Source organism: Diadema antillarum, unplaced genomic scaffold, assembly GCF_040938485.1.
Source record: "Diadema antillarum isolate AM-2024a unplaced genomic scaffold, OU_Dant_1.0 scf00000153, whole genome shotgun sequence".
Classification (NCBI taxonomy): domain Eukaryota; kingdom Metazoa; phylum Echinodermata; class Echinoidea; order Diadematoida; family Diadematidae; genus Diadema; species Diadema antillarum.
The window spans coordinates 70,001-85,030 of record NW_027271042.1 but is presented as its reverse complement, the minus strand read 5'-3'; the positions used below and the strand labels follow the sequence as shown (position 1 = coordinate 85,030).

The window sequence follows — 15,030 nt, the reverse complement described above, 5'->3', positions numbered from 1 at the left end:
CCCGATTTTCATCAAATAAACTTTGAATTCCTCTTAAAATGGTATGCTTTGTGCTATATCACAAGTGTTTTCTTGGTATCTTGCAAAAATTCGAAAGCCTATTTCTCATCTCAACCAAAACTGTACTATCCCTTTAAGGTCCCAACAAAAACTATGTAATCCCTTTAAAGGAACAGTTTCCATGAACATTAGTGTGGAGTCGGAGAATGCAAGAATAGAAGACAGTGTAACGCACAGTGAAGGTTTGACACACGACTGGCTTGACATGCTACAGAGGCCAATCGAACAGTCCGTTATTATTCACAACACTAACTTGAAGTGGTGATGGTTCGTCATTTCAAAGTGCGCCCCCTAGAAATGGGAGCTGTACAATTACTAGTCATGATGTCACGGGTTATAGAAAGAGAGATAAGCTTATGAAGAAAATTTCACAATTTCGTTTTTCGTATAGATTTCGAAAGAGTACCTAACCTGGGTCTTTCAAAGGCTTAAAAAGGTATATTTTTGCTATTACACGATTGAGCTCATGAGTATGCAGAGTAAGGTAATGTATATTACAAAAATATGAAAATGTTTACACAGCTTATTACCAGATTTAACATAAAAACGAAGCAATCATTAAAAACACCAGCTAGTGCACTGCAAACGAGTAATATAGATTCTTCAAAAACCTGCGGCCTGTCAGTTGCTTCAAAATTGGTCAGATTTTATTGTTTAGTGAGCCCTAATTTTAAAGCGATGATAATAATGTATTGGTTTTTTTTTTTGCGATGGGGATTCAACTTTTCACTTTCTGCGAAATAGTTAGAAGCCCCTTATATCTTTATGAAATAAATTTAATAAAAAGAGCGTACAATTCTAGGAGAAATTAAAAGTTTATCAATCTTTTTATGAAAACAGGTTCAAGTTTCCACTTTCTACAAAATAGAAATCCCGTATGATGAAATATCAAAGAGCATACAATAATCATGATAATTTGCATTTCAGTGTAAATGTTCAGTGTAAATAAAAAAAAAAATGAAATGAAAAATGTGCGAATATAATAAAATTCGATGCATAATCTAAGAGAAACTCAAAGTTTATCAAATTTTTGATGAAAATCGGCTTTGAAATGGCTGGGACATCCTAAAACAAAGCCAAACAAAGTGGTGCTATTATAGAGAGGAGTGATCCTCTTGTAAGCCATATTTGAATTCTGGAATTTTAGTTTTGGGGAAAATATTGAATTGAAAGCCCAAATTTCAGGGGTTTTTTCCCCTTGTCATAATCTTTTATTGTCTTTCGATATAGGCCTAATCCTCTCTACGCCTTGGTGAGCCCATACATCTCGCGCCTCTCGTGCGTTGGTTGTGACCCTCGATTAACCCCTCTTCCTTCGCCCCAAGTTTTCCCTCCCCTCTTCAGTCTCTTCCTGTTATTCCTTCCACGCATTTTTTTCTCCTTTTCTTTTAACAAGAGAGGACACTGGTACCTTGTGTTTATTTGTTGTGTTTGTGTATTTCTTGTAGTCTTTCATTTCTTTTTAAAGGCGATTTGCCTATACCGTCTTGTTAGTGCAGCAATTATAGGTATTATACAAGCATTTATTATACATCATACATAATTATTTATACATGTATTCATGTACATGCTACATTATATATTAATGTAAATATCACATCGTACAAACTCTGCTTTTTAGTGGGACCCTCCATTTCCATTCCATTCCATTATTATTATTAATGGTATCTTTATTCAACAAATCATTGATCGCAGCCTGAGGCTGAATTACAAATGATTTTACAAAAGTGAGAATATACATACACAGTATTACATAAATATACAAATGTAAAATTACAAAATCAAAATGACACGCAGGCTTACACAATTCCATTGTACTATAATTATGCATATTATGTATATATTTGAAGAAAAAAAATACAATTGTGCTTTCTTCATTGTTACTCATTTTCACATGTATTTTGTCCATTTACGTTTTTGCAATTATTACAAATAATGTTCTGCTTCTACATTGTATATGATTTATATGTGCATTTTATGAAAATGAAAATTTTGAATTTTGAATCTTGAATATTGAATCTATTTGTTATTATTTATGAGGAGACCGCAAACTACAATCTCAACTTTCTGGCAGTCTTCTTCTTTTCCAGCCCGGCAATTTGATTCGGTATATTTATCATAACAAATCACGACATCTATATCGTAACGATTTCATTAAAGGGTGTGTGGACAGTTCTGGTCGAGGTGAAGATTTAGCTTTTAACGTTTTGCGAGATATTCAGAAACCACTCTATGAGATGTCAAAGAGCATGCAATTCTAAAGGGTATCAAAAGTTTATTTGATGAAAATCGGTTTTGAAATGGCTGAGATATCCAAAAACAAGGTGAAACAAAGAGATCCTAATAAAGTTGTGGCCTGTCGCCTTTTGTTATTATCACTTTTTTGGATATCTCAGCCATTTCAAAACCAATTTTCATCAAATAAACTTTGAATCCTTCTTAAAATTACATGCTTTTTCAAATTTGTTTCTCATTATCTCACTTAGAAATGTTCAAAACATGAATCCCTTACCTCAACCAGTACTGTACAGTCCCTTTAATCTTTGATTTCTATAATATATGTTGTATTGATTTTATATTATTCAAATGCAATATTTGTAATTGCATTTCAGTATTGTAAATGAAATAAATGAAATGAAAAAATGAGCGAATACAATAACATTCGATGCAAAATAATGAAATGAATACTTCCCAGGCCACCTATTTATTGACGGACCATCAAACCGGTCTACGTATTGTAAGTTACATAGTTTCTTCTTTGCCGGAAACGGTGATTTATGAATTTCATGATTTGTTGCGTCGGGCAAGCTTATGGATTATAAAATTATGTCACCTTGAAAACGATGGAAATACCTACCCTGGCCTAACCAACAGTACTGAGGAAAAGAAAGGTTACTTGTACCAATATGTAGGACCAACATGGTCTAACTCCGAAATGACTTAATTAATATATAGACCGTTGCTGTAATCATTTTTATGGATGTTTCTTTTCCCACAGCCTCTATAGTGTACAGTAAGGAAACATTATCATTCACCTGCAGCTTTCTCCCATTATGTTCCATTATAGGCAGGAATTCACTTAGTTGTTGCTATAGGTATAGGGTATAGGCTCCGGCAAGCTTTGTGCTGCTGGTCCGCGGTGGTTGTTAAGGGCAATTCTTGTGAAAAAAAAAAATGCATAAAAATTGATTGTGCCTGAAAATTACCGAGTACAGTATATAGAACGTGCATGATGCCGTGGAAAATGATGAAACTCATGAATAATGCGTGAATGTGGAGATGTGAGCCTTTAGAATGACATAAACTCCTAAAAGCACTGACAATGAACCTGGCACAAGGCACGCGACGTGAGAAAGCTACATACACTTTACCACCTGTGCTAACATACTGTAATATGCCTAGCAGAATGTGATTCTATGTTCTCTTGCGACCCTCGATCGTTTAGAATATTGAACTTCCGTATCCGCAGTGCGGGGTGTGCACGCTCGCGACAGAAAACGGCGAAAAGACGCGTACGTTTGTCTTGTCCCCTTATCATAACTGGGGAGGTGACGGTCTCACCTCCTCACAGCCTTATCCCATTGCAATATTGGACCTGCTGGCCTGGATTGAGTCGGTGGATATACACTAGCAAATTACATGAGGCTTTCGAACTTGGAACAAGTCTTCGGATCAACGACAAACCGAGGGATATCAACGAAGGTAATAAATTAATGTCATCATGATCATTTCATCCTAAACGCGCAACAAACCTCTTATAGTTGTATGCCTAACCGACTAGAAAATAGCTTTTCGCAGCGAAGATGTTGAAACTCCACACCGGGACTCCACATCACACCCTATAGCTGCATATAGTGGATCACAACAACAACAACAACAACTTTCTATCTATTCTGTTCAGGCACTGATCGCGAAATGACCATGGCATTATGTTCAAAATGCAGATTAGTAGTTGCGACCTTACGAATTTCATTTGTATAGAGGGAGACAAAGCGACAAAAGCTATAATACCTCAATCTTCACCCCTCTATAATTCACTTGCTTTAATGACCATTTCTGTTTTTAATATTAATTCTTTGGAACTAGATACTTTTGATGCCCTAATCCAAAAGTCTCTGTGTGCAGCGAGAGAGACACGAGAACCAAATTTGACTTGCCTGACCTAGCAGTCTCTCTTCGTACACAATCGGGAACCAGGTCATATACACTATAATAGTTAATGAATCATAATGTCATTGTTAGTGATGATTATAATATAGAAGGGGTACTAAGCTTGTCTTTATTGTGATAAGAACCTGATACGCATGCTATAGCAGTCGTCTACAGTTTAAAAAAAAAAAAATCAATTCCATAAGCTTCCAGAGTAGGTTTTTTTGCCATTGTCATTACCAGAACAGATTTTTTTTTTTCTTTTTGAGGGGGGGGGGGGGATTTGAGGATTTTCAAACGCTTATGAACATGCACACATTTTGATTAAAATGTGTTTTTTTTTTTTTTTTTTTGGTGGACAACCATCATACATAGTATCAGAATATAAAAAGTGCATGTATGTAGGCCCTATATACATAAAATATAATAATTAATGTAATGTGACAAAGAGAGGGGAGAGAGATGTGTTTGTTTTTATCTTTCAAGGTGGTTGGAGGGATGGCATAATGATAACGCGTACACCATTCAATTGCTCAGTAAGACTCGCCACAGGGGATTCGAACCAACACCCGAACTTCATGCAGTCCCCCGGTATGCAGTCATTCGACAGAAAATGATTGTAATGATAATTGCTGTTTTCCATAGATAGCGCATTTCAGAATTTTAATGTGCTTGATACACACTGCACTGTATTTTACCCGGTCCACTGACTATAGTTCAGATACTAGTATAGGCCTCTTGCTCTCTCACAACCTTTTGGAGCATTCAGGTATTCAATCTATAATAGTCGCCGTTTTACAGGCGCTCGTTTAACGTGCTTATCAACCAACGTGAACATTATCATCCTGTATACCGGATACCTATATCAATATTCATATCAATATTAATGGACGAAGTGCCTGGTTGAAAGGGCAAACGTATCGGGCTTCGCTCGCGGAGCTTGAACCATCGTTCAAATGATTCAAAGACGATCTCGGTGCTCATGCTCCATCCACTCGACCACGACACCTCCCGACTGAGCCACCTCGCTGCCGCCTTGTGTAGACGACGCCGTAGCCATTAATGACACATCAGTCGGATAGCAATGATAGATGATTCATATAGATGGGTCATGATAGATAGATGGACAAACGAAGAGAGGATTTTACACGCATTTGGAGAGGCAAATATGAAGCTATAGGCCTACAGATAGAAGTAAGGCCTATACTCGCAGTGACTCCCTGATCAGAGCCCCTATACGGCTTCTCACAAATAAGTATGGGGAATCGTCATGCATGGTATCCGAACTCCGAAGTCCACATATTTTTTTTTTAAAGGACGGCAAAATTACTGTGTATCCCTTGAAGAGGTGCTTGTCTTGAAACCCCAATTACGCAACAAGCAACGAGTATAGAGATAGATGTATTGTGTACATTGTCAAAAACGTCCCATTATACCGACGACTGCAAAGAAAAGGTGCATAGAAAGGCAGATTTACGAAAGGTTACCATTTTGATGTGTGTGTACTCACGGGGGTTTCTATATGCACACTAAACGTTCCAGTTTGCCGATTTACAATAGTAGCTTCCAACTAATCGGCACTCTAATGATAATAACATTTTACTGAATATACTTTTACTACTACCACTACTATAGCTGCCATATACTGCTACTGCTAATACCAGTAGGTATAAGCTTATACCACTGTTGATAATAATATATACCACTATTACTATAAATACTACAATACTATACTACTACTACTACTACTACTACTGATACTACTACTACTAATATACTTCGTGCCAGGATTCGCGGAACGGGGGGGGGGGGGGAGGCTTGGGGCTGCAGCCCCCCTTTTTCCGATGGTAAAAAAACCCCCAAACCCCCCACCCCCCACCCCCCCAAAAAAAAAACAAAAAAAAACCCAACAACAAAACATCAAGACCCAAACCACACAAATAGCAACTCAACACCCATGAATTGAATTACAGTACTAGTAACCCTCGATTCCACAGCCCTCAACCCGAAAACAACCTTACGTCCCGCGGCCCCTGCATGGCTACTGCTACTCCATAAGCAATGATACAATGATAATCTCGATAACAAATTAACAACTTCATTGGAAGCTACCACAATACCAGTCATGCCCAAATGTTTATAGGCCTATATGATAATATCCATGAAAATGATTCAATAAAATTGTCTATTGTTCAGGCTTTTACCATGTTGATTGGGAAGAGATGATTGGAAGGTTGAATTAAGCTAACGAAGATATCACCAGGAGGGTATGCTGACTGTGTTGAGCATTAATGATTTTAAAACCCGTATATTGAAGACCCATTCCCAGCCACTAATCATAGCACGCACGTAAGCTCTATACTAGCAGTGTTATACGCATTCGCAAATTATACATGACCTCACTTTTATCTTTCGCTGACAACATTGCGATCTTGTCGCTTGCCTTCAATAATAGATTTTATCTGAGCTTTATTAGATCTGCTGTAACACTTTTCAGATCTTAGCTCTTTCTCAAGGGGTTATAGGGATGGGTCTTGGGCTAAAAAAAAAGAAAATGAATATACACGAAAACAAAGAGGAGACATTGTGCAGCTGTATACTCGTTTCCTCTAGAATAATCACAAAATTGAATTCACGCCTTTTCCTATGGTTGAATGCTCAACAAAAGTATAATGCAATTTTTAGATTATTTTTATTTGACCTCTCTTTACTTTTACTTACATTGTGCGTTCTTTTGCTTTTGACTTTGTCGAGACGGAGAGAAAAAATAAACATGATCTTGAACTTGAGCAAATATTGGCTGCTAGAAAAATTAAATATCATTAGAGAAAAATTGTTATCTGTGATGAGGAATCATGTATAGTAATTATTACAAAGTTTTCGGCAGATCGATATTCCCTTTGATGTGTTACATTGAAAAGTGAGACGCTCAACATTTTTCCCGTTATTTATTATAATTGCCTTCAAAACGATATATGTCTTCATGACGTCATTCATTACATCAGCAGACTTTGCCTGACTCTGTATATATACTGTTATAGCTCTTCAACTGACCATGACTTCAAAACCGAAGGGCCTCTTAGAGCGACTGGCCGACGGCCCAATAGTCGGCGACGGAAGCATGCTGTGGACTCTTGAGAAGAGAGGTTACGTAACGGCCGGAAGTTGGACACCAGAGGCAGTCGTCCAGTACCCAGATGCAGGTTACAACTTATTTACATGTACTTCTTTACGGATTCTCTTTCCCATTCCGTGTTTATACCCCAACACATACAGTCAGCTCTCAATATACACACTCACACAAAATAATGACATGATAAACTCAACGTACATCTTCGTAAAGACGAAGTCCACTGATCATTTCAATTACATGTCTCAGTTGTCAATATTTGTTTCTCATGATACTAAAAACAAATAAAAGAAAACTTATGCAGAAATAAAAATCAACATGCAAGTATGACAGAATATAATCATATAGGAGGCAAAGAAATACGTAACAAATATACTATATCGTTCATAAGTTCAATTCAGTTTTCACAAAGCGGTTTCAAGCAACTATAGTTAAAGTTTTGTCGCGTTTTCATTTTTGTCTTAATTGTTATTTTGCTCTTACTGTTGTTGTTGTTTTTTTTTCTTCTTACTAAAGTGAGGCAGCTGCATCGCGAGTTCCTTCGCGCAGGCGCAGACGTGTTACAGACATTCACTTTCTTCGCTTCGGAGGAAAACCTCAAGTACAAGGGTGTTGGTGATACCGGGGATGCGGCAGTTAGCGTAAGTTGAAATAGACAGGCGGCCTCCATTTAGCGAAAAAGAAAAAAGAAAGAAAAAAGAAAGGTTTAAAAAATAAAGGAAAAATGATGAAACTTTTAATTAAGTCCATATGGAATGAGATCATTAGGATATCGGATGAATTGTGGAATTTTGCTCTCGGCATTATAGCGTGCTTTAGATCTGCGAAGGGTCGCAAATCTAAACTCGCTTATTATTTTCATGGCAACTTGATCCTGAATATGATAACATAATTACACGGTTATATCACAGGCTTGCTTGAAACACAGGATTCTCGCGATTTCTAAGAAAGTCATGATCAATGTTTCATAAAAGAAGTGAGCATTCCTGACTAACACAACTTGATCGTTTTAATTCGGAATATTGTGTAGTGGGCTGGTTACCCTGGCATTATTTGGAATATGTCCTCAGTCACCCCAATCATCCGAAGAAGTGTGAAATCTATGAGCACACTGTGTCCTCATGTTTTAATGCAGACAGACAGATCAGATGTAGACACAAAATCACACATGATAGACACAAAATCACACTTGATAGACACAACGTAATGACTATGAGTACAATAATTCAGCCTCCAAGCAGACCCCATTGATTATGCGATATTAATGTTGGAAATACCCACGGTAATTTAAAACTATCATTTGAGAATTCATTAACATGATCAAAGTATAGGAAATCCTGTCAAAGTCACGTTTGAGAAAAATAACCGAATTGTCTGATAATGGCTCCTCCGTCTCGTTCCCATCAGTACGACGAACTCAACCGACGGGCCTGCGAGCTCGCCCGCGAGGTGGCGGACGAAGGAGACGCTCTGGTGGCCGGTAGCCTGTCTCCGGTCACCATTTACAAGGATGGGGTGGGAAAGGAACGAGTGCAAGAGGCTTTCAAAAAACAACTCGACATCTTTCAGGAAAAGGGCGTGGATTTCCTACTCGGAGAGGTAAGGTTCCAAATTGAGGAGAAATGAATGATCCCTGACTACGATCTCACTCAAAACCTCTGAGGACATGCATTCGGATCCCCCTGAATTGGGACTATAGGGAATAGAAGCGAGGTGTATAGTTAGTGAAAATAGGCATATTTTGTTATAATTTGAAAACATTTTTAAGAGAATACACATAGTTGTCTCAAAAAGAAAAGAAATTAAATGAATATCTCTGCAAAATGATCGCCCTTCAATTTTGAGAAAGTTGGCATGACAAATACGTTGGACTTTTCGACATCAACAAAATCAAAAACTTAATTCGTGCAAAATTAAACAATAACTTATTACGTAATCAATACCTGATGATCATGAAACTGTACGCCCTCACTCTCAAATTTGAAATTACCATAATAAATTGGAAGACAATTATCTGGCCACTGATATTATTATCACTGATTTTTTTTTTTAATCAAACCCATACCATCTTGATGATGTAATTAATTTCAATGTCCTATGGACAACAGGATGATGATCATGATGATAGTATAATGATGATGATGAAACAGCATTTGAATAATGCCATTTATTGTCATCTGGACCTTGTTGCATAAAAGGAGAGATCAAACATAAGTCAGAAAACCAAACATAATATGTCTTTGAATACTCAATTCTGATTGGCTGATACCCTGACTAATGTTGGATCTTCTGACTTATGTTTGATTGCATCTTTTTTACGTAACAGTGCCCAGAGTCCTGACATAAACGATAACTAGCCTTTAACAACATCAATAAACTTTGCTGTTGTGAATCGAAGCCTGCACAGACTTGGAACATCACAAACTTTAGACAGGATACTTTTAATAATGTTTGTTACTTCTCTTGATAATTCTACACCCCTCCCCTCCCCCCCCCCCCCCACACACACACCAAAAGTTCTTTGGCTACGTGGAGGAGGCCGAGTGGGCAGTCGAAGTGATGGTGTCCAGCGGGCTTCCGGTGGCGTGTATGATGAAGATGACGGTGAACGGCGACACATCGGGAGTGAAACCCGACGAAGTGGCCGTCAGGCTTGCCAGAGCAGGTGAGTCGCTTTATTCTATACCACTGATCTCTACAGGAGGTATCTGGATATGTCATCGGCCAATCGCTTTGAAGCCACCGTGCCGCCATCTTACCACGCACATGATTACCGCCCATACATTCCTTCTTTTTTCTCTTTGCGTACGGAACTCACGGCATCGCGTGATCTTCGCGACGGTTTCTGTTCGACAATGCGTGCAAATCCCCACTAGAGTGTGCATGGCGCAAGATGGCGGAGCGGCGGCTTCATTAATACAGGTTTTGTGCAACATGATGATTGGCCAATGAGATACATATCCGGATACCTCCTACAGAGTTCAGTGTTCTCATCAAGTACTAGTATACTGGGGCAATTGTGCTGCCGAAATTGCCATCCTGTTCTTAAATTGACAACTCCGAGTTTTACCAGGTATCCATGTATTCAAGATGGAAGGCGAGATGGATCTGGTTGAATATATTCATTCATTAAATTTGCACAAATTAAAAGAATTATATAAATTTGCTACTTTGAGAAAGAAATAGCGCCTACCGATATGTAAGTTAAACATTTAAAGGTGTGTTGCAAATTTAAGGATAAGTTGAAAAGTTGCAACGATTATAAGGTTTCTTATAGATAAACCTCGAATCGAGATAAGCAATAGTACATTAGTGACAAAATAGGGCGAAAGAGAGAAAGAGGAAGAAAAAGGTCTTATACATTCTCATGAAATACTAACTATATAAAATTATCTATATGACTATAAGAAAAAAAATAAGAGATACAACTTCCAACGAGTGAAATGTGGTTTTTGGGAATCGATGGATTAAAAGGAAATTTCATAATCTATCGTAAGTGGAAAGGATTAAGGTTATGCAACTCATAGTGATTTTTATTTGAACAAAATATCCAAAAGATTTGGAATATTATCTCATAGCGGAATACTGAGATCACAATCGCATGCAAATCGGATGTTGATATTCTAACATCGCAGCCTCCCAAATGTTGCATTGGTTTGAAGTTGTGCATAAGAATATCAATGTTTTGTTTAAAAAATCAGATCAGAATTTGTTGCTATCTTGATATCATTGGTCCCCTCCAAAAGAAAAATCAATGTAAAGTCATTATAACCTTTGTATGATTTTCTGCGGAGTCTTTGATATCTTTTTTTCCAATTGCGTCAAAAGAGAAATCATTTGGAGGAGATCCTTTTCGTCTCTTCACCAGCTTTTTCAATTCAATTCAATTTGTTTGCAAGTCGGTGGAAGATGTAAAGAGAACGCGTCATGCGACTTGTGAATGATTATGGGCTTGGGACCGATATCACTAATTAAGTAAGGATATAGGACTTCGTATTTCTAAATTCTTTATAATCTTGTTCAGTCTGATGGAAATGAAACATTCATCAATTGTCTTTGGTTTTTTTATACGTTTTCTTTTACCTTATCTGTGAGGTCGAATTGATAAGACACACCGACAAGGTTAATGTTCGAAAACAAGCCAAGTCGTTAATACGATGACGACGGCATACATTATGATCCCAGCATTGCATTGAGGTTTAGAGAGATAGAAGATCATGAACTTTGCACTCCCTTAATGTTGCATGGGGGGGGGGGGGGGGGGGTGTGGATGTCTAGATGCGTTTTGTGCCGATCGAATATTCTATGATTGTGTTGCCTGTGCAACCAGAAATGAAGGTTTACAGGCTTTGTCGTTTTTCTTGACATTCTATAGGTTTCAATGTGAACTGCAGAGTGAATGTCTCACTCGAAGCATGGAACTACAAAACACGGTATTCTATATCTCCATGCTCTATAGGGAAGTCGAGACAGATCATGTCTAACAGCGGAACGGGGTTGGGGGTGGGGTGTTGAGAAGCGGCTTCGGCCTCTATAGTACCCCCCCCCCCCCCCCGTATAAGAACATGAACACACTTCAAGACTTAACAACAACAACAACAACAACAACAACAACAACAACAACAACAACAACAACAACAACAACAACTGCAACTACAAAGAAGCAAACATGCATTTTGGCTTCCAAACAAGGAAAACAAAAGACTGATTGTAGTCAGGGCTAGCATTTGAGCAAAATTATTGAATTGTGTCTTTTCAACTCGAGCAAAATGAGAGAAGAGATTGCAATAACAGTGGAAGATATGAATTCAGTCATAAAGAAAGGTATGGCTGTTCCCTATAACGCCTCATGGAACAGGACACGAGAGAACTCTAATGCATGACACTGCATGATGGCGTTTCGTATGTCTCTTTCGTCTCGTGTCGTGGAGACGTACATTGATATGCTTCATACATTCGATCATGCCACCTTTGATCGGTTTGGGAATCACAAAAGAGCATTGTACAAATATTTGCTCTGTGTCCAGATACATTGACTGAACATTTAGAATTTGATAAGATACTGATAAAGATTCATTATAATACAGAGCGACTGCAAGGCCATTAGGCAAACACGTACATTGTGTGTGCATTCATCTAGTCTGCACATTATTGTTCCCGTTGAATATGAGTTTTCTTTGACGGGAAACATGTAGCCTCAATAATTTTACATTTTGTGTTGTATATCTTTCTTTCTTTTTTTAATGTGGTAGGCCTACCGATGAGTGTAATCATTACCTTGTCGAACGGAAATAAAGTCAAGACGAACTGGTATCTTGTTGGACAGTAAAATTAGGTATAACAATATACGGCAGACGCGCAAACAACACCATAATCTTCATACAGTAAAGATTGAAGATAATTTAAAGTTGGTTATTTGTCGGTCATTAATTAGTACTAACGCACAAGTTTTCGAAGCTATAAGGAACCGGCAAATTTAATGCCGCTAATCGGAATCTTCAAAGATAAGGCTTTACTGCCAGTAATCATGTATGCAAGTCTGTAATGCAACGGCCCTGAAATGTTGTTTTAGAATGACATGAAAACATACAGTTCACAATATTCGTTCTTACATTATAATCAGTTGTATCTTTATCTTTTCATAACTGCATGTGTTCATTCCCTCACTAAGGTGCTGACGTCATAGGCGTTAATTGTTGCTTTGACCCGAGTACCGCCCTCGAAACCATAGCCTTAATGAAAGAGGGACTGGAGAGGGCGGGCTTGAAGAAACATTTGATGGCTCAGCCGCTTGGGTACCACACTCAAGAGATCAAGTACGACCCCATCGGCTACTCAAACCTTCCGGAATTCCCTTTTGGTAAGCTGCACCCTACATGTTTGTCAAATTCGGAGCTGGGAGATTTACAGCCCAAGATATTGTGTACAGCAGTACAGGAATACAATTTCTCTATATTTTTCATTGATCTATTTCAAATACTAGCATCACGATGATACTATTTATATACTATATATGATTTCTTTTGGGAGAGTATAATTGACTCTCAAAGTCTCAGTAATATCACATGACACTTGTCAAACATTAGGTAAAACTTTCCTCTCAAAACCACCTTAATCGCGATGCAACTGAGAGTCACTTGAACCACCGCATGGAATACATGGTTGCCAGAATTTGAATGCAGGCATGCAGCCCCTTCTTCATACTGTTAGCACAGTCGAGGCATGTAATATGTATAATGTAGACCCTAGTGATTTTGATTTGATTTGATCTGATTTGAATTGAATTGATTTGATTTGATTTATTGGTATCTGCATAATCATTGTACATGCACACTATGGTCATCGTAAAACTGTAGAAGCATTCTTTTTTTTCTCTCTCTCGGTTTCGTCCTTCTCTCACCCAATCTGATCTCGCCTGACCATTCCACCTGCGTCCGTCATTAGCCATGGAACCACGTGCCCTGACGCGCATTGATGCGCGCCAATTTGCGCGTAGGGCGTACGAGCTCGGTGTCAGCTACATTGGCGGTTGTTGTGGATTTGAGCCTTATCACATACGCGCCATCGCCGAAGAGGTAATATATATTTTCTCTCTCTCCACACCCTTATTTTATTTCGATTTCATTCGCTCTTATACATTTCACTTGAATGTTTGAAAAATACAAAATGAATGTACAAAACAGAATATCTCCCATCAAGGAATACACTTGAGTCATTCTTATACTTGAATGTTCAGGTTTCAAAAAGAGTTTGTTGTATATGTTGTCACACACACGAGCGCGCGCACACACGTACATGATTACCCGGATGTACATTTTTGACCAATCTACAAATCAGGACGAGGTAATGGTAAATATGTTTATAATGGTGATTAAACAATGTGGCTTCTTCAGCATGTCCAGAGAAAATAAACACAGAAAATAAAACCGAGTTAAGAATGTTTGCCCCATCGTTCTATTGCTTTCGGTAGTTGACGGGAGAGCGTGGACGTCCCATTCCGGGTGCCGATAAATCATATCCAGACTACAGCGGACTCAAGAAATGCTTCTATGAGAACCAGCGTGCGAGGTGAGATTTATTTCAAAACTATCATGTTTGTCATCATTTTCATCGTCATCGTCATCAACATTATCGGTGTTTCGTCGTCAGTCTCATCCCCGTCCTCTTCATTATTGTCATCACAATCATTCCATTTATTCATCATCATCGTCCTCGACACGCTGTTGGTCTTATCGTCACCATTCTCACGTTTCTTTTTACAATACATCATCAGTATAAGACGGGGTCATCTCACGAGGCCGACACGAGTCATACAGGCCACGAGTAACCTAGCCCACGAGTTCGACATTGGAAAAAAGTCCATGAGTCATACAGCCCACGAGTCATACAGCGCATGAGTTCGTTCGGCACTAGGCAAATAAGGCCCATGAGTTCGACACACGGCAGAAACAGCCCACGAGTTCGACATTACAACACGGAGTTTAACAATGCGTCAGTCTCGCTGGCCTTGTTTGCCTATAGTGTCGAATCCATGGGATGTATGACTCGTGGGATGTATGACTCGTGCGTATCGGTCTCGAGACGTTCACCCGTATAAGATTACCATCAAAGGGAGACACAGTACCCATGCATGACTTTGTTTCATGTGTGAAAAATCTGAGCGGCATGCTCTGACGTATAATATTGAGTAA

General features: G+C 38.5%; 1 protein-coding gene across 1 annotated transcript in view; it reads left to right on the top strand.

Moving 5' to 3' along the window:
* LOC139721947 (betaine--homocysteine S-methyltransferase 1-like) overlaps positions 1-15,030 on the top strand; it is a 38,101-nt gene that overhangs the window by 22,181 nt on the left and 890 nt on the right. The window contains exons 2-8 of the mRNA XM_071633269.1: positions 7,251-7,412; positions 7,856-7,980; positions 8,747-8,938; positions 9,857-10,004; positions 13,011-13,199; positions 13,784-13,914; positions 14,310-14,407. Of these exons, the coding sequence (XP_071489370.1) occupies positions 7,251-7,412; positions 7,856-7,980; positions 8,747-8,938; positions 9,857-10,004; positions 13,011-13,199; positions 13,784-13,914; positions 14,310-14,407 (1,045 nt within the window). The remainder of the gene's footprint in view (positions 1-7,250; positions 7,413-7,855; positions 7,981-8,746; positions 8,939-9,856; positions 10,005-13,010; positions 13,200-13,783; positions 13,915-14,309; positions 14,408-15,030) is intronic.